This window comes from Corvus hawaiiensis, chromosome 16, assembly GCF_020740725.1.
Source record: "Corvus hawaiiensis isolate bCorHaw1 chromosome 16, bCorHaw1.pri.cur, whole genome shotgun sequence".
In the NCBI taxonomy this organism is placed as follows: Eukaryota; Metazoa; Chordata; class Aves; order Passeriformes; family Corvidae; genus Corvus; species Corvus hawaiiensis.
In genome coordinates, this window is record NC_063228.1 from 12,264,113 (window position 1) to 12,288,025 (window position 23,913).

At 36.3% G+C, this 23,913-nt stretch overlaps 1 protein-coding gene across 34 annotated transcripts in view; it reads right to left on the minus strand.

Moving 5' to 3' along the window:
* Positions 1 to 23,913, minus strand: part of RBFOX1 (RNA binding fox-1 homolog 1) — a 1,119,677-nt gene that overhangs the window by 5,151 nt on the left and 1,090,613 nt on the right. For 5 of the 34 annotated variants that reach the window (XM_048320438.1, XM_048320435.1, XM_048320428.1 and 2 more), the window contains one exon: positions 9,688 to 9,740. The exons of the other annotated variants lie outside the window; for them this stretch is intronic. In XM_048320438.1, coding sequence (XP_048176395.1) covers positions 9,688 to 9,740 — 53 coding nt within the window. The remainder of the gene's footprint in view (positions 1 to 9,687; positions 9,741 to 23,913) is intronic. 34 annotated transcript variants of the gene reach the window in all.

Here is a 23,913-nt window from a genome sequence, read left to right on the forward strand (position 1 = left end):
CACTGGAAAAGAAAGGGAAGGAAAGTAGTTCACGTCAGCCTATGTTGGGTAAATGACTTGGTGATTCTTTGAGCTGGAAAGACAGTTTGAGAGTTCTTTGAGCAGGTTTGACACTGATCCCACACTCTGGAGCCTCTCTGGTAGGAGGAACTTCTATAAACCTCAGCCTTGGCAACCCTCCACATAAGGATGCAAACATGATTTAGAGATTTGAAATACTCAGCTCTGATAGGACCATAACAGAATCCCTCATGTCTTGTTCATCTACACTGGAGGGAAGAAAACATTACCCCTCTATGCCAATTTTTAAAGTCTGAGAATTTATTTTGAATATCATTATAATTTTAATTCTTTCCAGACAAATTTCATTCAAACGGTAAGAAAACACCTAGGAAGGGAAAATGATTCATTTAAAGGCAGACATGTTTCCCCCAAGTCCTTAGTAACATGCAGGAGGAATTGCATGTACTATTATTTTACATGCTTTAATGCCATGACTATTATTTTTAAAGCAATGGGAACTGGTATATTTCCTCAGTTTTTTGGGGTTTTTGTTCCTGATTAGCTGGTATTGCTGCAATGCTAAGCAAAGACTTTAAATCTATATCTGCAAAAAATAATTTAAAAAATTAATTTTGGTCTAGTTGTAGGGCTGCATTTTGCCCATCCTACATCCCATTCCTGCAGGATCCTTGCCTGTGTCCCAGTGCCTCACAAAACAAAGTCCAACAGGTCACCTACGATGGCATTAATTGGCCCAGATGCAAGGGCCTGAATACACAAGGCTCAGGCTGTATTAAATTATTGTTATATTTAAGCCAGCTACTGAAGTAACTGGCAAGTTTACAACACTGATAAATAAAACATGTTGCTAATAATAATATTATTATTATTATTATATCAATATTCAACAGAAATCTTGACAACTGAGGGGAAAATATGGACAAACACACACATTAAGCAATTTCAAAAGATGAAAATATGACTGTTTCAACCTGGTATTGACTTCTGAGTACATTTTTATCACCCTTTTTCCAAAGCTGTAATCACTTATTGTCAGTGTTTTACATTGCTTTTTTTCATCCTTCTATGTAAACCACATCTCTTTCTTAAAACAAAAGAGTTGTGAAGAAATCCTAACCTGACAACTGTGACCAAAGTTAACCCTTGCTCCTTAAAAAGAATGGTTTACATTTATAATATGATAATGCTAAAGTTTTTACTGTGATAGTAACATAGAAATGTTATTTCGGAATTAGTGACACTTATATTCTTGTTAAAATAACAAACATTTCTTTTTCTTTTACAGGATATTGAAATTCCACTTAAACAAATGTGTGCAATGTAAACACAAAATAAAATGTAAAAGGAACTCTCCCAAACCTTCTGTAAAAGAAAATAAAGTATATAAAATTAAACTGGACAATTTTCATTTTTGCACCCTCCTGAATACACTTGTCATAGGTAAGCACAAACATGGATGAAAATATTTCCAAAGAGGAAGGAACACATGCTCAGATATTATCTGGGAAAAAAATGCATTGAAATTCCTCTGTGATGAATAGACTTTTTTTTTTTTCCCTCTCCTCAGGGTGACCTCTACCTTCAGAATATGATGGTTTTATTATGATTAATAAATTTCATTTCCACAGAGGAAAGGAACAGTGTCAGCTTAAACTTAAAGCAAGTGGGTTTCTTTTTAAATGCTAATTTTTAAACACGCCCTTGCATGACACCAAATTTAGAAGCTCAGAAGGTTAGCAGAATAGATTCTGCTTTCCAGGCTGAAAATAGTAAGAAGGATTTAAACTATATTGTCACCCTGCAAATCAGTAAGCTGCTTCAGCCACACACACACACTGCTTCATTTACTCACTGTTATGCCAGCGTGCTCACTTCTCATTACAATTAGCAGCATTTAAATGCTTTGTGATAATTTACACTGCAAATTGTCACTCTAGGTAAACCACTTACTAAAATTTAGGACGTGCCAATGGTAGGGTTTTGAATAAATTAATAGTCAATGCAATTCTCTGTGCATTTTATAGAATGATAAAACAATGTATCCAAACCAATACACACCAATTCTTGCTAAGAACACAGCTGATGAGCAATTTTGATGCATCACTAACTAGAACAAGGTATGTTCCTCTATTTTCCACTATATCTGGGACAAGTATGCAGGACTTGTATCATGCGAAAAAGTACGTTTGCTGGCATTTTGTTATCATACTGACACAGGTTCTTAAATAGCTGGACTAACAACTTACTGGGAAATAAGTGAGAAAAAAACCCCAGTGTAGCCATGCTAACTTCTGTAAATATAGCCATAAACTATCCACCAATATATGGTATGTTCTTCTTTACTTATGCTGTGCCTCAATCTCTTCAACCATTTTCAGCAGAGGGTTTAAAAATGCTAAAATACTACATAAAAGGACAATTTGTTGTTCACTGATCAAATTAAAAAAAAAAAAAGAGATAATTAAAAAAAGAAAACTGTGGTATTTATTTTATCAGGGCCTTTGAAAGGGAATCTCTAAGTTATCAGTAGTAGGTATTGTTGAAGTCTCTAAAAATTGGGTAATTCTGTGCCTCTCTAACCATAATTGCCATTTCAGGATTTTAAAATCTTTAGTATTACTGCTGTATTTCCATACACATCTGGGACAGACAGTGGAGCTCCGATACTGGAGCCATTTCAAAGCTCCTAAATAACATATACACTATAGGGCTTAATAGCATAATTAATAAGGAAAAATTCACCACATAAAATATGAACCAAGTGGTTTTTTTTTTCCTCAAGTGATTTGAGAACTATAGCAGGAGGATTTTAAAGAATTTGATGCACATATTTTACTTATCATTATCAACTCCCCCCTATTTTTTCAAGTCTACATATTGCTGGAGGAACTACAGAAAATTTTGAACCTGCTTAAGAACTATAAAGAGAGAAGTTGAAAATTGGGCAGTACTTCAGGTAAATCAACTCTGACCTCAGCCATATTACAAGCAAAGCCTATGTACCACAGGAAAGCTCATCTTTCTAACTTTCCCCCAATATTATCCACTCTTTACCTGCTTTGATTGTAATTGAACAATCAAGCAATAAAATTACTTCTGGAAGGAATACAAGGAAAGCAAGAGTTGCCCGGCCTTAACCATATAAATGATTCCAATAACTAACTCCGTACTCTTCCTCTTGGTCACAGAACTATGATGATACCAAGAGAGATGACATGAGCAGCACAGCTCCTCCCTATGCACCTCAGTCACAAACCCCGCTGCTGAGCAATATTTTAGGCTCACTGGGTCAAATCTGTGCAGCAGTGGTAGCCCTTCAACTTAAAATTCATCCCACTGCAGTAGGATGGTGTCTGCTTGTGGTGCTCAACGAACGTGCAACCAATTAATTAACTTCATTTTAGATATTAACACCAAGTGACTTTGGGCATTTCAGTTACCTCAATGACCAACAAGTCTCTCTCACTACCTCAGAAGGCAGTGGACAAAGATGTCTCTGAAGTTTTTACTTAAGATCCAGGAAATTTAATTCTGCTGACAAAAACAGTTTCCAGGCATTTTCCTTGATTGGAAAGGTCAAGAATGCTGAAATTCTCTATGCCAAGTTTTGAATGCACACTATCAAACACTGAGGTCTCTGTACAAGGGAGGACCATAACATACTTTATTCATAGCATCTTCCTCCTCCATGACCTATAATATGCTACAGATTTGTGATGTGGAGCAGAGAAAGAATTGGGAAGTGACAGGCAGCACAACAGAGTGAAACTTCAAGGTGTACTGCAGGGCTGAACTGCTGCATGCCCGGAGAGCCAGAAGGGATTTCCTATCACTATAGTACTAACACATTCCTAGGTTTTCACAGAAATAAGAAACTTGACCAGGGTCTACCATAGGTAGAGGGCAATAATGAAAGGTTTCCGTGAAAGGATCTTCATAAATATGTCATTGATGAAATATTAAAAGCACTGTTTACTTTTTCCTGCAGGTTGGAGAAAGGAGTAAGTTGAGAAGCCTATGCAGACTTTTCTGTATGTAGAGATGAATTTCCAATTCTTGGCTGTTTACTTATGCATGTCACATCTCAGTTTGGCCAGTTAATTTCCTTGCTAATTGACAGGCATGTTTTGCAGAAGTTTCACTGATGCTCAGACGTGGTTTTAATTTTGCTTCTGTTTGCCAGCCTGTGTCCTCTTTTAAAATTTGCAAGATGTTTGCAGCCAGCCAAAGCTGAGCTGCCACCTTCTAAAACATTTAAACAAACATGATTGATACCAGTTAATTTGCAGAAACCCAGAAGGGTAACAAACAGCAGCACAGGTGACTTTTCCTGAACTGATGCTGGGTAACTGCCATGGAGCAATCCCAGGCACAGATCTCAACTTAAGAGCTCTCACTCAGTTTCAGTCTTGCTGTCTGGATTTACACCAGGGTGGGAATTGAAGTTGATGCCTAGTCAAAAGTCTAACAGAATTCTATGCTACCACCACCACCTTTCTGTGTAGCTTCTATCCAAGAAACTTAGATTTTATATAAACTTTCTTTAAAAAGCCACTAGAGAATCTGAGGCTTGTCATCAGGTGACACCTGAACCCAGCTCTATTCCAATGAAAACAAAGCTTTTCTTAGGTCTGTAAAGCATTTTCTTATTACTATTGCTCTTATATTTAAGGACAATAAAGTTTGAAGAAATAATAAATATACTGGGTACTTTATTTATTAAATTTTAAAGCAGCCTTTTGTGTTCACGTATAAAGTTCTGCAGCCTGCAACCACAGCATTGTTTTATGTTTATTTGCAATACGATAATCTCAAGATATTAAAACTGAATCCTTGCTCATTTAATGGATTTGTATACAGGCATCCATACGTGCACACACAAACAAACCATCTTTCACGTGCACTATTTTTAGTCTATCAGAGAAAAACCAATCTAATTGCTTCATTAAAAACCAGCACAGGAGATGCACACGTGCTTATAGGCACTTGTTGAGGACAAACGCAGATTATTCACTATTTCTGTTATCAAAGGAGCTTCACATTGCAAATCCTCCATTTACAAATCACAGGACCTCAGCTTTCCTTAATCTTGTCATGTTGTCACATTTGAGCAGCCATGCGAACTGACCTAGAACCACGAGCACCGGGCGGGCAAGCTGTCACACAGATAATGACAGGGACGCCAGCGAGGCCTGCCAGTGCTTCCACTGGGTGACAAAAAGGAATTAATCAAACCTCATGAAAGGAGAACAGAGGATAATCAAAGTGTTTACTGATTTTTATCAACTGATCCAATAGCTGAACATCTTCAGTACACAACTACCCAGAGCAGTAAAAGCTGTAACAAATGGAATTCCATATAAGCAACTATTTATAGCAGCAGTAAATGCAAGTTTAAACTGCCAACATAAAGGACACTTGAATTTATAGAAGAAGTTTAATTTTGTGCATTAGTGCAACATTTCCTAGTCTTTCCAGAGCAAAAACTTCAGTATCTGCTATTTTTCACAGGGAGCAGCAGTACAGCCTTAAATAAATACTAGCACAAAGACCATACAGATGCTCCTTCATCTTCATTTTTTATTTGATTAGCAGAAGAGCATAACATAATAATAAAAGTATCTCATAGAAAATGGTTATTTCCCCAAATTGCTTCATGAAATGAAGTCAAATCCATTGGCAGCAATAGTAAAAGGGAAGAACCTCTCTCAACTGAGCATATGTCTTCACACAGTAATTCTAACAGGCTGAAGGAAGCACCTCTGAAGCTGCATTCTTCCAAAACAGCCTGGATTGGACTCTTTCAAATTCCTTTGTAAGGCTATGATCTGATCTCTAGGATCTCCTACCAGACACATGAAGAGGTCAATGAGATGTGTGCAAGTTCATATGGCAAAATATTGACCAGCTGCAATTATTTATGTACCCTGGCAGAGGTAGGTTTGCCACAACAGGCACACTGTAGCCATTCTAAGCACTTCATCAAATATTAATTTGTTTGAAATAATTATCTCCATATTTGCCATTGTTCAATGAATTAAATCTGTGGCAGTGTTAGTGCTGACAGGTTAATGATAGTATACAGGAAAATTGCAATGACTGGAGAAATTGCATTTGTTAAAAATGGCCAATATTCTCTTCAAATATTTCAATAGCACAAACCCCACGGTTTGCTTATTGAAGCTGCTTGCTTTTATTCAACATCTTTCCTGGAGTTATAAAGTTAAACCTTTCAGAATGTTTAATCTGTTTTGGAGACTGTATCTTTCTCCAAATGGAGGTCAATAACTTAATTTAAGGCTGTCAACTTCTAAAGCTTTATAGAGCATTTCTTTTGCTTGCATGCAGACACACATACACACACACAGAGAATCCTTCCTCCTGGGACTGATTCTGCTCAAAAATGTAAATAAATACAGTCACAATTGGACAGATGTTATATCCACTTCCACCACACTTCATTCCAAATTCAGCTTTATATATAACCCTTGCCTCTCTCCGTTATTTCAAAATCATAAACTGCAAATACACTTGGGAGAAAAATAATACCAAGCATGCATCAGCACTGGATTTTTTTGCTTCTACATAAAGGCTGGATAACAGTTAAAAACTGGAAAAAGAGAGAGAGTAATATAAATATAAAATAATAACCCTGTCCCATTTTTACACAAAAAATATAAAATGTCATTTGCAGGTACATCTGAGAATGCACTTGCAAAAGACACTAAAAATGCTTTTTCTTTACAAACTATGAATTTTGATGATATGAAACCTAAAAGAGAAAAAAATAGCTTGAGCACTGATTTGAAAAATTCACTAAGAATGCTACAGCTGCAAAATGAACAATGTTCTGCAACCAACATGTAAATAAATCATGGGTTTATTCTGGGTCTTATTCTGATTTATCCAGAGAGTGATAGGGCAGACACCCATTGCCCCCATCAAACAAGAACCTCAGGATTAATCCTCCCCTAGTGGAACTATTGTCAGGAATTTGTTAGAGGAATGCCCTCAGAGATCCTTGTTAAACTTCCATCATCAAACCACCAGGAGTTTTCTGATAGTTTCCCTGTCTCTGTTCTAGTTCAGATCTGTTTGCAAACCCTTTAATCATGTCTGCCAGAGAAGATCTATCCCAGAAGTGCAGAACTTCTTTTCTGAACAGTAATTATTTTCAGCCTCAGAATGCACTGGATGCAATCAAGAGTGAAATGTTTTTTAAATTTCCCATGGAAGGATCCCTCTGTCAGATATCTGAGGAGGTTTCCTTTCTGTAATGTGCATTCAAGAAAGGACATGGATACACAAATGGAAATGTATACATGGAGACAAATTACTCATTAACACATTTATCTACTCAAGATTACTTTATTCCCAAATCCAAAAAAGATATCATGTGGCTGAGGGCTAAGTATCCTCTGGCAGGAATGATGAAGGATTAAGAAGAAAAGAGTGAATATTACCAGCAGAACCACCCAAGACCTCCCATTTCCATACTGAAGATCAAGTTCCAACCAAGGCTTTGCTTGTTATACTACTATTTGGAATCCACAAATACACACATTCTTTACAGGGAAGCAATACAAACATACATATACTCACATTTCAAACATTGAGCATGTTATAAGTATCTTCACTTGATATCAACTTTACAAACACAGTAGAATTACTATCAGTGAGCTCAGAAGCACTAAAAAAGCACTATAAAATCACACTGCAGGTGTTTTGCATGCATCTGAAAAACCACAGGAAGGTTAGCTTTGGTTCTAAAAGTATCTCTATGTTTGCTCCATGTATTAAAACATAAAACATCAGATAATAAAATAGTTGGAAGTCAACTTACAAATTCAAAAGACCAAATTCAACTTTGGCAATCTGACTCACAGGAATATGGGTGGGAGAATTGCTTTCTCATGCAGCCAAAAGTCATTTAAGTTCTATTACTGAAACTTAGTTATATAAGAAGCAGCAGGTACAGGCTTTCATCAGCTTTCTCCTTCATATCTTAGTGCAAAAAAAGGCACCTACAGTCACCTGTGATGAATGTGTTTATCATATGCTCAAAAACATGCCTAGCAAAAATACTATTGTTGAATCAATTCAACAGAAGTAATCAACTGGTAAACTGAAAAGTTTTAATAAATACATACAGAGATCCATTTCCTTTTGTGTAAAGTTCACAGAATGTACCAATAAATGAAAGTGTTATATTTTTGACTGGAATTCTAAAGAAGCGATGTATGGAATATGTATAGTAAAGTCTTGGGCACTTAAATTGTGCCTTAATTGAGAGAGAAAAATTTCTTTATTAGAGCAATAATTATCACTTAGAAGGGTTCACTTTGCAAAACTAGTCCCACAGACCCCACATCTAACTCAAGAATTCCAAGTTTAAAATTTGCTAAAATAAATATATTTATTCTTACTTAGCAAAGCTTAGATTCACAAATTAGTAGCCTCCCTACTATGGCTCACTTCAATGAAGAGCTGAGCAGGAAGCTCAAGTGAAATAACAAAAGCCAAAATCCAAGCTGAGTGATCTAAAGAATGTGACAAATGTTGGCTTCTCAAAATGTATTTTCTTCATAATTTATAGGACTTGGAAAAATCTACGTTAAATGAGGTTTCACTACAGAAGAACTTTTCAGATTACCACCAAAAATGCTACAGCTAGCATAGAGATTACGACAATTTTAGCATATTTTGCGTTTAGCTGTGATCATCTTTTCCATAAACAAATGCTCTTTATTTGTCTCTTTGTAGATCATCATGGCATAACCAGAAATCTCGTCACCTTTCATTTACTTCTGCTAATATAAAACTCTATCAGCAAAAACTTCTTAATACCAACATTTGATTTCACACTATATACCCTTTCATCCTTCAATATGAGAAGCTTCTAAGAACTTGATTTTTTGCACAACATTATTGGCAGAATATGTCCCGGCAACGTTACTATTTATTTTTGCCTTTTTTGTTTTCTTATGCAGTAACACAATATCATCCTTACCTGAATTAAGACTAAGCTTGTTCAAACTCTATTGATTAAAAGAGACAAAACCTCTTGACATATTCAGTATATTTATAAAATGTAAATAAACCTTTTAAAAACATTTTTCATTCTTCTGTACCCATGGCTTACAACATGATAGTATATCAAGACTTTTTACTTACTAGAGAGCGATCCTCTGAAGGCACAGACCCTCTCTCCCACTATCTCATCCATAGGATAGACTTTGTGAGTGCTTTAGGGTCTGCAATACCCTTATGGGCATCATTTGCCCCCAAGGAGTTGAAAAGAAAATTGTTACATCTATAGCACTTACAATGTCCTACACACATCTAAGCCTTTGCTCTTTTCATAAGTTCTGTTTGGTTTGACTTTTGAAAGTCACAGTCCTGAAGCTTTTATTAGAAGGTTTAACATAGCCTTACACACTAGGCCATACGATATTTAAACTGGAAATAAAACACCAAAGTCAGCAAAATAACCTAATGGCTTTTATATGGCAGAACCTATAGGCTGAAGCTATAAATTCATTAAACTATTCCAAAGATTTATACTATGGACTTTCCTATGCTTTGTCTTACGATTAAATGCAGCATGTGAAAAAGGATATTGAGACCTGGATGGATGCATCAAGAAGTATCAATGATTGTTACCTGCAGAGGTGTTACAAGAAATTTCATCTGCTGCAACGAAGACGAATTGATTTCTGCAAGAGAAGATAAAATTCACAATACTGCTTGCTGACTCGGAAATGTGCTAGCTGCCAATTGACTTGATGTTTACAGATGGGGTAGGGAAAGGGTGCTTAATTTTAATGAATGTAGCAAGAAAAAGTGTTGAGTACTATAGAGTTTATAAGGATCATGAGGTAGACATGCTGGGATCTTTTAAATGAAATAATGGTGACATTTGGATATGGACTATGTACAAACTCTTGCATTGGAAGCTTCATGTTTAGTGTTACAGATATGTCAATATATTTATGAAGTCTAATAAAAATAAAACAATATATTGATATAGCTATTAAAGGGCACTACTGCAAAATATGTAAAAAGCGCTTTTGAAAAAAAATTAAATTACAATTTACTTTGTGCATCTGAAAGGAGGATATTAAATTAAAATATTTTGCTTTTTCTTCATCTAATATGACTGCAATCAGAAAATTAATTTTCTGCTATTTATTAAAAAAAATGACATAGTATATTCTCATATACTGTCATCCAATTACATAGAAAAGTCTTTTGCAGAATCTTAGGTGAATAAGCTAGAGAAATGAGTAATTTAATATAAACCTTCTCTTGCAAAATTCTTTTTTAAACCAGGTAATACAAAAAGAGAAACTCTAAATGCACTACTATTTCAAAATATCAAAAACTCCATTGTGGCACAAATCCTGGTTTGTCCTTTCTGAAGTCTAGGCAAACAGGATTTGGGTTAGTGGAAACCATGTTTAGGATTAACATCAAATGATTCCTTTATATGCATATACACAGCTTCCTCGGAGTATTTTGGTGTGGTGCAGGATTAATGCACCCGGGTGAAGAGTTAACACTTGGGTGTGGTTTCCTCCCAGCTGCACACAGCTCCTCCAGCCTGCACAGCAAAAACCTGACACTGATGCTTTGCACAGCTTTAATGCAAGAGTCTAACAACCAGGAGCCAAAGGATGCAGGCTAAGGACTGCCTGGAAAAACAGCTCTGCAAGCATTAAGTACTGAGGATCCTACTGAAAACCATGCAGGAGCAAACGTCCCTTAGGGGCAACAAAACCTTGAGGAGTTAAGCCCTAAGGGAACAAAATCTATTTCTATTACTTCACCTCCAATGTATCAAGAGATTTGAAATTCTCATTTAGAAATCTGTGAACTTTTTTACTTAGAGGTTCATGTTCTAGGGGGGAAAAAAAATAAATCCAGCACAAAACAAGGAATCTGCAATCTGTACTGTAGGGACAGGATTGCTAAAGTCCAAAAGCAGATCATTGTCTCTGCCCTACCAGAAACGCAGACACTGTCTGTTAGTGTGAACTTAGTGCTCAAATTGTACATTCAGTTTCAACTGATGTTAAATTGGTAGTTTTGCTCTTTATTTTGTCATCTGCAACAGTTTCAGGAGCTAATGAGATTTACCTAACAAGTAATGCTAAATTTAAAAAACCAAAGGGGGATAAATTTCACATTATAAATACAGAGCTACTCTGTATTTACTCACTGTATTTACTGCTACCACCTCTGTGATAATTATACAGACAGGAAAAGTTAGATGCTTGCCTAAAAGGGATTGAGCCAGCAGCAAACAGACTTACCAGCTACTGTTTAATAGAAAATCCTTCTGACTCATTTCTATGAAGCTCTTAAATTGCCCTCTCATCTAAATGAAAAGACCTCTTTTCCTTAAAAACTGCCTCTAAAGTGGTTACTGAGAATCTCCTTTTGTATATCTCTGCTCAGTACAGTGGAACACTTAGCCACAGATTCTCTATCTTCAGATGTTAAAGTACAGAATTATCTGCAAGGGCAATATGCTGGTTTAGTACCTCCAGAAAGACCCCAGAACACTAACTGCAATTTGTCCTTTGGAATGAAAAATATTATTGAAACTGTTCTGAAATCTTACTCTTTTTTAACCAACTCTTTGCTATTTACAGGGAGAAAACTAATTTTGAAAAAAATTAACCCAAAGTGATATCTAGTTTAGAAACAACTACTAGAAGCATCTCTTGTTGAACTGCTTCATACAAAGATACTATTTTGCTTTTGTAAAATTAATTTCACAACTCCACACATAACTTTCAAAAGTAGAAAGTTAGATAGCAGTCAGCACAGCAACTGTGAGAATGAAAAGACTAGAGGCTGGAGTCCAATAAGCCAGTCAATATTTTATAACTAATTAGGTGTTTTTTGTAGCAATTACTAGAAATTCTTAAGCGCTTCGATGGCTTTAATGTTCTTAGAGTGGCAGTGGTTTTTTATTTAGCTAAATTCCATACTGTTTCCATAGACCTAGAGAGCAAAGTGCTCATCACAAGGTATCACACCTGATGGCTAAAGCAGGGGTTAGTCCTTTGTGTGGATAACCCCAGTCTGCAAAGGGAGTCCTTTGGAGTGAAGCTGGCTCTGTGGTGCATCAGATTCCTTCTGCCCTAAGGTAGGTGGAGAGCAGAGGTGGAAAAGGACAGTTCACCTTGCCCAGTCCTCTGCAAATGTGGAGTGTTCCCTTTAAAGCCCAATTTTCTGCACTAACTCTATCGAGCATACGAGGCTTAAAAATCTCACAAGGAAGAGATGATGAAAATTCATGATGCATTTTAGGTTGGTTTAGTGTTCCTCATCGCTGCTACACTTTTAATGATTCAAAAAGGTGCAGGAATTCTACGGGACCCAACTTTATTATACAATAAGCCCTGCTCAATTAAGATACAGAATCACTTCCATAATTTAATTTGTGTATTAACAGTGAAAGTATAAAAATAAATTTTTACTGTTCACTGGTTAATATTTCAGATGTAAAAGAACATAGATTTAAACAACAGAAACCTTTTTTTTTTTTAAATAAAATTTTAAAAGTTGTTACTGGCTGTGAGATAGGGAAAAAAAAAAAACCAAACAAAACCTGAAAGGATAACATGACAAATACATTGACCTGAATGTACAGTTGGATATATTCAACCTGCCAGACCCTCACACCCTGAGCTAAGTGAAATCCTTTTAAGTGCAGGAGTGGCACCCTTTGGCAGTCTGAGCTCTCTGATGTCTCCCAGACAGTGTGGGTCAGGAAAATGCACTGCTGGGACTCCAAATGGCTGTGTTCCATCCCAGCAGCTACTTCCCAAGGGCAAACACTCTGCATACTACTGCTTCTCTCAAGCCTATATATCAATTTTTATCTCTTCTAGCAAATTGAAAACTAACACATTTTTTACCAGTATGGTAATAAAGATGGTTTTACATTTTGAAAAAAAAAAATATTTAAACATTTGATATATATCCTGAATTCAAACAAGAACAGAAGGGGAGGACAACAGAAGTACTATTAAGTGATTTAGATGTGCTTTTTTCCTTTGGGGTAGTTATTGAACCTGCATTACACCATCTTCAAAGGTTTGAATATGTTCTAATTTCCTCTGCTCCATTCCCTGTAGCCCCTTTGGCAGTAACAAATGCGCATCTCCGAGGCCCCACATCTGAGAGAAACCTCTGTCTTTTGGCACCTGCTCTTTCTATCCAGCAGACATTCTGCATATGCAATACACTCCATGCTTTCTTTCTCTCTTCTTGATACTGTTTGGTGAAAACATGCCACACTACAGAATAGAGATTGTATATTATGAGGGTTTTAAGTTCTTTAATCACTGGAGCCTGAGCCTTGTCCTTTCTGTGGATGTCTCATATACTGTGAAGAAATACCTGAGCCATAAGTGATTTGCCCACTTTACTATTGGTAAATTCAGAACCTGCAAGTGGAAGATAGGAAGAGATCCAGAGACTGGGTCTCAGACACCTTTTTTATGACTTGGGGGATCTAACTATCATGAAGCACAACTCCAGCCTAAGATCAGAATAAACTGCTACCCTGAGTGCTCACTCAAAGTTTCTATGGAGTCATCCCACCCTGGGAAAGGACGAGCTCCTCTGTGTCTGCACTACTCCTCACTCCTCGAAAAGCACCAGCCTCCCACCACCTTTCTCTCCTGCAGCCACTGGCCCTGCTGTTCTTCAGGGGTACAGAACTCCCAGGTGCCTGGGAAGTTTATAAACTCAGGTCGTTATGGGTGGAAAACCCATGCAGGGCACAGGGGGTCGATGCATGTTCTGTGTGTCCTCTCCTCTCCCCAAAACACTGGGTGGCACTCGGGCTTCTCACCACTTTTTCACACAGCACACGATTAAGAACAGAATTTTGACACACACCTAATTTCACCCCTGACTCCCAGAAGTTTTCAATCCCTCCTCCTCAGCAGCACAGAGCTTCCTTAAAATGGAAGCCGTACTAGAGGTCAAGGGGGATTTTAAGAAATTAATCACACTGGCTCTAGGAAATTTGAAACCTAAAAGAAATGATAATCCACCAACATACAGTAATTATGCTTTGTAGGCCTGATTTCCTGGGCTTTGCTGAAAAACTTCACAAAACTAGGCAGAAATAATTTTGCTTAACACAGAGGTGCAGACCCCACCCAAAAATATAGCAACTGCTAAAAACAGTGCAGAATCCCAGAACATCAAAAATTAGGATGAAGGCAAACACAATATTGAACAGAATTTACAGTGGGACTATTTAAACTATATTTAATCAGTCGACTTTTTCTGGTAAGACCGCCATGGGGTTGACAAACAAAGCCAGTATTTACAATTCAGGGATCAGAATCTCAGTCAGTAAAATTGATGCAGCTAAACCAAAAACACTGCCTTCCCTTCCTGGAGCTGCTCCAAATTGTATTCCCCTAGGATCTGGCACTAACTGTTGAGTATAGCAATGATGTTTCCCAGCAGAGTTATAAGTGGTACATCTGTATATTTCTCCACTATGTTATTAAAGCTATTATATATTTCCTTCATGCTCTAAACGTTAAGACTTTGCTGCTCTTGTGAGGACTCTGATGTTGAGGGCTTTTTCATTATGAATTTTAATATAGCTGACTGCTGGCTCCTTAAATAGTTTCTGCAATATTCAAGGATGGACAAAGTTTCCCCTTATAATCATTTTATTAAGTCCTTCCCAACTCCCTCCTGCTGGTGTCCTAAATTTAAATATCAAGGCTATCAAAAAATTTAAACTTTTTAATATTAGCATAATAACTATAATTAGAAGGTTGATTTTGCTATTATCATGCTTTATATTCCCATTACTGTAAGATCAAAGTACATTACCATACCCATAGCATTTGAATCACAACACGAAGACAACTAAACAACTTCACAGTCATACCTATATGATATATTAAATGAAATAAGAATAAAACTATAAATAATTCATGCAGTATCAAGCTTCAAGAGCACTGAAAGTAACTTGGCTGACCTAATGTGCATTAGGAAGGTATATTTTACTTTTAGACTAATTTCTTCAATGTCAGGTTCTTTTTTTTTGCAGGACTGCTTGTTCAACCTAATCATCAATGATGATGCTAAGACAGAGAGGAAGATGTGAATATTTTGCTTTCACAGAGGTACTCTGCCTTCCTCATCACAAGATAATGCTCTCCTACATCCATCATTCCTGACCATCTCTTTCCTGAAATTTTGTGGCAGGCCTTGGAAGCAGATAGAGGAAAACCCTGACTCAAAAGAAAAGAATGCAGCTACTTCTATAACTGTCACTGAACAGAAAATACTAAAGCTCATCTGCATTGCCCAAGCAAAGGCAGCTTGTCCATCTGCCTGGGCTCAGCTGCCACTGAAGAAGGTGCTGTGTCCCCCTCACCTCTCAGGGTCCCTCACATGCCCCAGGGTGTCTGAAATGTCACCATGGCCCTGCTTTCAGGCAGCTCAGCCAAGCCCTTCATTCCCCTGGCACGTTTGTCACCTCTGCAGTGCTTCCATTTGTGTCTTCTTTGTGCTCAGTACAGGACATGTCAGTCTGCTTTAGCCAATGACAGGATGTCTCTACCAAAATTCAGACTGCCAAAGACAGCAGGAGAGAGAAAAGAATGAAATCTCTCATTAAGTTTTGTCCTGCTACCAGTCACACTTCTTGACCAGGAATAATTTGTTTTCATACCAAAAAGTACTTCTGCAATTGCAAAAAACACACCTTTCAAGAAAAGAAAAAAAAGCAACCCCTAGCTGTTCTGGACACCAATGGAAATGTGCATCCCCAAGCCCAGCGATATGCCTGCATTATTCCATTTACTCAGAGAGAAAGAAACAACCAACTGACCAACCAACCCAAAAACCTAAAGGGATTTAAAAAAAACCTAAAGGGAAAAATGGTCAACAGAAGGTGCTTTCTCATAATTTGTATTCTTATGTCAGGCTTTCCCCAGCAGATGGGCAGGCATTTTCTTTAGCCCTGATATAGAACTAGCTAAGCAACCCACTCAAATGATACGAGAGAGAGACTCCTTTTAGGACAGCACTTTTCAGCACTGATGCTGTAAAGCAGATTGGAGGAATGTCCACTCTGCACACAGGGTGGATACAACAATTCTGCCATGGCAGTGTCTTGGATACAAACTCCCCCCCCTCTCCTCTTCCACTGGCCCTCAAAGTTGGTATAAGGAAAATTTCTAGCAAATTGATGCAACAATCCAACTTAGTACTGTTGTTGAAAAAAAAAAAAAAGCTTATTTTTAATATATTGCCAGAATCTGGACAGTATCTTACATCACAACCAGTGGGAAAACTTGTACGTCTTTCATGTTTCATATTTTAGATCTACAAATTTTAATTCTTGATTTATTTATCTCTTAAATCAGAGCTATACAAATAGACTTGGGTTTAAGTCATATTACCTGCTGCATGAGTAGAATTTTTCAATGTATTATTAGTCAATATATTATACCTGGTATGAAAATATTTGTTATTAATAATGCAATATACAGTGTCTAAAGATGAATATTTATCTGCAAGAGGAACATGTGATTTTTTTAAGTTGATCTGGACATTTTAAAGAGAAACTTAAACCTAATAGGTGAAATTCTGAATACCACACAAATCCATAGCTGAATTCATACAGATCTCAGTGGCAGAACTGCTCTAAAATTATTGGCCTTTTACTGTGATTAACGCAGTCTATGCACTTAAATTAAATACTTGAGGAAGCAGTGCAGTAATTCTATTTCAGAAGTGCTCCACGTCAGCAACATAAATTGATGCCATTTTGATCCAGGACTGCTAAATTAAGGCTATTTTTGCAGTCAATATTTATATTTGAAAATTTTGTTTATTACTGTATTTTGGAGATATTATTCATTCTCTCTAGGGCAAAGGGCATTTTGAAGTCAGCCTTGTGTATCAGAGTATTTTATCCACTAAAATACATCAAAACCCATTCATTTATTTAATTGGGGGATTTGTTCTTTATGTATATCATTCCATCCTTAAAATAATGCCTTAAAAACATTCTTTATATTTGTTTGTGATTTCATAGCAATTTTTATGGTTTACCAGTAACCACCATTTTATCCACTATAAAATTTCCTAACACACAGAGGTATAATCATAAACTTCAGCAATTATGAATAACAACAATTCTTTCCCTTTACATTATATTAAGTTTGGAATGACTTTACAAATTTGTTGACAGCATAATTTTTGTCATACTTTAACTAAAATACCATATGCATGAAAACCTTGCCAGGATTATCTAAGAATTCATTCAAGAAAAACAAAATGAAGTTTAGCAGCTGGTACATGTTTGGTTTAAACAAAGTCCGTACTTTTTTTTTTTTTTTTAAATACATGTATATTAAACACCCTACAGCAATTTTCACAAAAACGTTCTTTAGGATACACGGATAAACATTTTATTCCCACTCCTGCAGTATTCTTACAATCTGATGTTTGCCTCAGGTGGGTTCCCAGAGTATCAGAAGCTTGAAAAGCCAGAAGGAATATGAAAAAAAATCTATTTAAATACCTAATCAAATGCTTTAGACTCCTTGGAGGTGCGAAACGCTACAGTAAAAGCATGCAAGAGTGTAAATTGCCTCTTTCTTGATTAATTTAATCAACATCGTTATTTAAAGTTTGTTCTTCTAATACTTCGTCACCTTGCCAGAGCACATTGCAAATTACATGGCTAATCCATACAGACTATATCCATGTCATCCCACTTTTATTAATAACATTTCATTCCATTATCTTCTGTCTGCCTCTTGCACAATGCTCTTAATTCCTCCTTGGTTTTAAAGCACTCAGGTTGACAACACTTAGAGCACGTTCTAATCTGCCTCTTTGTGGTCTATCAAGCCAACGATCTGAAAACTGAAAAGTCTGTAATTAGCCACTGATATGTCCAAAGGAACTGTTATGGTCTATCATGTCACAGGCAGTGACCCAATGGACTGTAACAGTTTTGGTCTGCTGGATCAGGAATCAATGTTTTAGTAACTCCCCAACTCCATATTTATCCAGTCTGCTGAAAGCAACACTGAAAAAAATTAAAGTCACACTTTCTTCCAATATCCTCTAAGAGCAAAAAATTTCTATGAGTTAGTAATGACATAATTCCTACTTTAAAGATGTTAACCAGTCCTTTCCCTCACTCCTTTTAGAGAAAAGGTATGTATGAAAATTCATCAAACTAAAATATTCATAATTGCAGTTATTTACTATAAGCTTTTACGTTAGAGTAAGGAACTCCAAGTTACAAGTCATGCCACATAACCAGATGTAGGCTGGATGTATTTAACAAAACCAAGAGGAGATACTGTAGATGAGATGTAAATGTCAGAATAGGTGCACTGATTTTTTCTTTGGAACATGATGAGCATTTAACAGCTCTCCCTATGTTCAAGAAGAAACTGGCAGCAAAATTACTGAGCACCTTGAGCTTGGAGCGTGTCAGGAAGCCAGGTATGGAAATCTAGGCTTTAGTCTACCTCTACCTTCTCTCCCAATTTTTTCTTCGTGATTTCCAGCATGGATGTCAAAACAGATTTCACAGTAATAGCCAAGCCTTTCCTTGTCTGTGGGGATTCCTAAAATATCCCTCGATACTGCAATGAGTGAGAATGGAGGTTACAGGGAAGAGAAGTAGAAGCAGGATATGAATGAAACCAAAAAGTTTAATTGGTGTTTACCATAATTCTGGGCAGTACCACTAAGCTTTTTCACTACTGTATCCCCTCAGTTTTGAACTAGTGGAGGAGTTTTAAGATTCCCTGGATATTACCTGATTAGTCAAACTACACGCAGGTGAATCAAGCCTTCAAAGTACCAGTAAACAGGTTAATTCCACCCAGTAGAGGAATGTATTAAAATATCAAAGCAGCTCTCTAGAACTGGTAGAAGATTATGTTTTTATGAAATGTAATTGTTTGCAATGTTTTCCTACGTTAATGTGATTTCACTGTATTTGTACAACAAAAATGTTGTACCTGCAATATTTTAGAATGAACCATGCTTCAATTATTGGAAGGTACTCTATACAACTTATTTTCATTTCAGGAAATTCCTGTCAAAATGTACTACATTAAAGTCCCTGCTCATGGAATTTCAAACACTTTGATTTTTATTTTTTTTTCCCCTATAACATTTCCTTTATTCATATTCACCCACTTTTACTTTCCAACTCTTCACTAAAAGGTACTGCTATGGTTATACTATGAGTCATATACTCCAGTCATCCCCAAAATTGTGAATGAACTGGGATGAAAATGGATTATGAAATATTAACATAATGCCAGTGATCCTCTAGTTTGCCAGAGATCATACGGGCATAAAGTTCTAACAGGTAGATGGCCAAATCCACTACCTCTCTGTAACAGCCAAGCCAATAATTTGATTTTTATTTGCAATAATAGGGAATAAAGACGCTTTAGCTACCATACAGGATTGTCCAGGAGAAAAAAACAAACTAGACCAATAAAGCATCACCATATCAAAGCTAAGCATTTGCAGAAGAAGTGTTAAATATATTCTCAACTACTGCTGCTACAAAAGCTAAACAACCTCTGTACCTGGCCAAGGTGTTAACTGAGCCTTTTCACTGTCAAAGATGGAGTAGCCTAGAATATGGGCTGTACAGTTCTTCCCTCGGGATCATCCCCCAAACCTTTCCATTTCTCAAGATTCCACTGGGATAGCAAAATACACAAATGTTTGAAGGTTCTGACTGGGAGTCAAAAAGTTACCACTATATTCTAATTTTTTTCCTCTTACAACCTGATTCCTTTAGAAACTAAAACTGTGTAGAGAAGCTCTGTCTCCTTAATCTTAGAAAGTACTATCATGAAATGAATGAAGTACTAGATTTTAAAAAATTTATGCTTCTATAAAATTATTTAATGGAAAATTAAATTCGGGCAAGATACTATTATATTTTATATGCAATCAAAACCTTAATTTTTAGTATATATCTCTAGTAATCTTCAATAAGAGAAAATAATTTGAATAAAACTATAGTGGTTTTCATTGTTTAATCATAAAATAGAAGATATTATAGTCCACAATATAATAAAAAACCGTCTCCAGCTACAGAAGCTCACATTTTATATTTTGTGGTTTTTTACTCCTCATTCTAAATGTTCATTCTTTAATAAACATGTTTACAATTAAATCAAATCTGTACCTATGCTATTTTAGGATAACCTAAGCACAAATATCAAGTATTACTCTCAAGTATTTGCCCAAAGAGAACTGAAAAATATATTGAACTATCTCTGTAGACACTACTGCTTTGAAAAAACTGAATGCTCCACATAGACATGCTAAAAATGTAAACTATTAGAATATCAGGATTTTATCAGGAGTAAGATTTCAGATCTGGAAGATACATAATTTCCACATGACAAAACCTTCTCTCTCCAATTTCATAAAACCCTAGGTATAACCACAGAACATGTAACACAAACTGATAGTGGGAGGAAAAAAAAAAAAACCAACAAAATTATTTTTTACTACAAAGTGTTATTTGCAAAATACTTTGGAATATGCCTTATTTTATTAAAAAAATAAAAAAAAAGGTAAAAAAAAGTCAGCTTCCAGTGATAAGGGATTTAATCCAGACAACAAAGAGGTCATTGGGAATCTTTCCATAGTTTGGAGTGAGGTTTAAATTTGGCCCTGTGTATAGGAAGGGAATGATGCTCAGAGCAGCATCCCTGTGTCCGTGTGTGTGTGTGTGTGTGCACGTGATGGATGGGGAACGTGTGTGTATATATGGATCCACCGCCATCCATGTATAAACACAGCTCGGCCCTGCACAGGGACAGCAAGCAGCACAAGGGGGATGACTCTGCCTTTCAGACAGGGCTGCCTTCCTCCTGTCAGGGCTCTGCTCATTGCGCTCCCAGACACACTTGCATAAATATTGCTGACAATGTTAATATGCGCGAAAGGAACATTTCTCTTACTCCGATCAAAGATGCAATAATCAAATCATAAAACACAAAACCAATAGCCAATCAATGTGAATAAGTCTGCCCATAGGCTTAATTCAAGCAAGCCATTCACTGAGCTATGTGATGGATCTGTCAAATCCAGTACAGCATTACAGACATACCAGCAACACCAAGTGAACATGCAATGACAAAATGACAATACGCCCCACTGCCATGCTCCGACTCCTTCTACCTCAGGAACACAAAACTGGATGACCTTGCTAGTTTCTCTTACTTCAGACTTAGATAGAACTCTAACAACTATTTTTATTTATTTATTTTTTTAAATATTGCATGAAAGATGAATAACAGCTGTACAAACATTTTATTGACATGTGATTTAGTGTCTTTTGTACATCTTTACAATTATCTTTTCCAAATATGCTCAGTTTAGAGAGTTTGCCAGGCAAGTTCCAGAATGATGAAGAACATATATAGACCAGTTGGTCCCCTTTTAGGACTTACACTGATTGGAAAACTTATCAGAAATATTTTAAATCTTGGCAAGTTAAACATAGCTTTTTTTGATCCACTTCTGCAAAGACCTTCCAATCTGTAAGTGCAATCTAGTATATGACAGATCACACAACGTAAAAATTGAATTCTGAATTTTTTTGAAGTTGTATCCAGTGATTGCATTGCTTCATAAATAAAACAAAATGTACCTGTTTCTTTGTTGTTCTTGTTTTATGATCCTAAGAAATGACTGGAGAGATCTGCCAGGCCTACCTCTATTGTGAAATTGGGTTTAGGAGTACGTGATCTGTCCTGACAAATACTTAGGGGTTTACATTGATTGGTTTAATGGTATTTCCTTGCCACCTGATTCTCCCCTGTATTTCTGTTCCTCGCCTATTTCCCAATATTTCCAACTGTGACAAACAAGGATACCATTGCATTTCTTCACAATAGAGCCCTCTCACAGTAATCATTATCAATCGACTTGGTCTATTGATTCTGGAGTCCCAAATCTTTCTGTTAACCTTTATTTTTAATTTACCAAAAGATGTCTCCAATCTAAAGATTTCCTCTTTCCATCTCCTGACTTAAGAAGCATTTCAAATATGGAACATTGCCATTCATAACGGATATGAGTGGTGACCAAAAAATCACGCTTTTCTTATTTGTTAAGTTAGTATGAAGTATTATTTCCATGATATATCACTGCTTCAATAGTAAATACTCAGCGGTCCTCACTTACTGGGCATCATTTTTTACACAAACAGTAAATACAGTTCATGTGTAATTAAATTAAATAGGGCCTCATATGAACACTAAGTAAGTGTATAAGGAGATATGGAATCTTCAGTGTTGTGAGTGGAGAGCAGATGATCAATCATTACACTGAGAAAAAAAGATACAAGCAGTTGTACTGATGTATGTTTCAGCACTTTCAATATTAGGAATTTCACAAAAGTAGCTAAGTTAAATTCATTTAAAAATGAACAAAAAGTTAATCAAATTAAACAAACTGTAGTTGTGAGTAATCAGAGGTATCCATGTTTGCACAAAGTTTCCCACATGCAAAGAAATGTTTGAGCAGATTGTTATTTGTTTTGCTCTCTATGCTAGTTTTGGGATTCTCTCGTAAAGAAATTCAGTTATGAGATTTGTAATTAAGACAAGAAACCTTATTCATTTGGGGGAAGCAGATCGAAGATGAGGGTTAACCACATTTAAAAAGAGAAGCTAAATTAAAAAAAAATCCAAAAGATATGAAATGCATTTAAGATATCTAAAATTATGCAAGCAAAGACAGGTTATTGTGATTCTAATTATACACAAAGTGTATCTGAAAATTAGACAATTTTTTAAAAAAAATAATTAAGGATTGTAACAACTGCATTACTACTGATGCCATCTCCAGCTTCCATTACAGCATTTAAGAGCACTATCTTCCTAAACAAATCCTTTACCTTTTTGGCAGCATAACTCTTTGTGATGTTGACTCTCTGCCCATAGCAGAACATGTGCCCAAGTGATATTTTATCTTACAGCCTTTGATCTGGCTTATGAGAAGGTACATCAATTCATAAGCAAAGCATTTAAAAGTCAGCTTGATACTGTTCAGTTTCTCTATGTAATGCATAGGTTTAATTAATAGAAATAAACAGCCTATAGAATGATCCAGGGACACCTGAGAGATAGCTGGCAAAACCTGGCTGGCCACAGGAGGTTATTTATAATTTTGCCCTTTTGGTTTAGTAGGCTTTTAGAAGCAGGAGTTGTTTTGCGTTACAAGCTCACAGAAAAACCCTAGAGCTGCGACATGCTGACAAACCTTTGTGGAAATGAAATGAAACTACTGAGTAGCACTTCACCTGTGCAGGTTCTCCTAAGTAGAAATAGTACATTGCCAACAAAGTGCACACAGCACAGATCTAGTTGATATTACTGACCCAAAATCAATAAAAAGTAGCTTGCTTACCTGTCTGACACAGCATGCCTCAGCCATACATGCAAATTACTTTATTCACATAACTTTAAAAAATGTATCTTCATTACCCAGAATAAGCACTTGAAAGGCAAATATGCATGCATAGCATTGTAACATTCATACCATGGGACTTGGTTCTAAAAATACAGAATCCATGAACAGCGCTTCAATCTAAGAAATTGTGCACTAGAATTTCTTAATCTCTTGATTTCTTTAAGAAACAGAAGCATTTATAACACTGTCTAATTTAGCATTTCAAGAAATTTTTCAATATGTATTTAAGACTTAAGAAATCATTTCCATGATTCCAAGGGAAAATTTTCTTGTATCAGGTATTGAGAAGTGTGACCTTACTTCTCACTGCCATCGTGCAGCAAATTATATGTGTGTCTCTGTCAC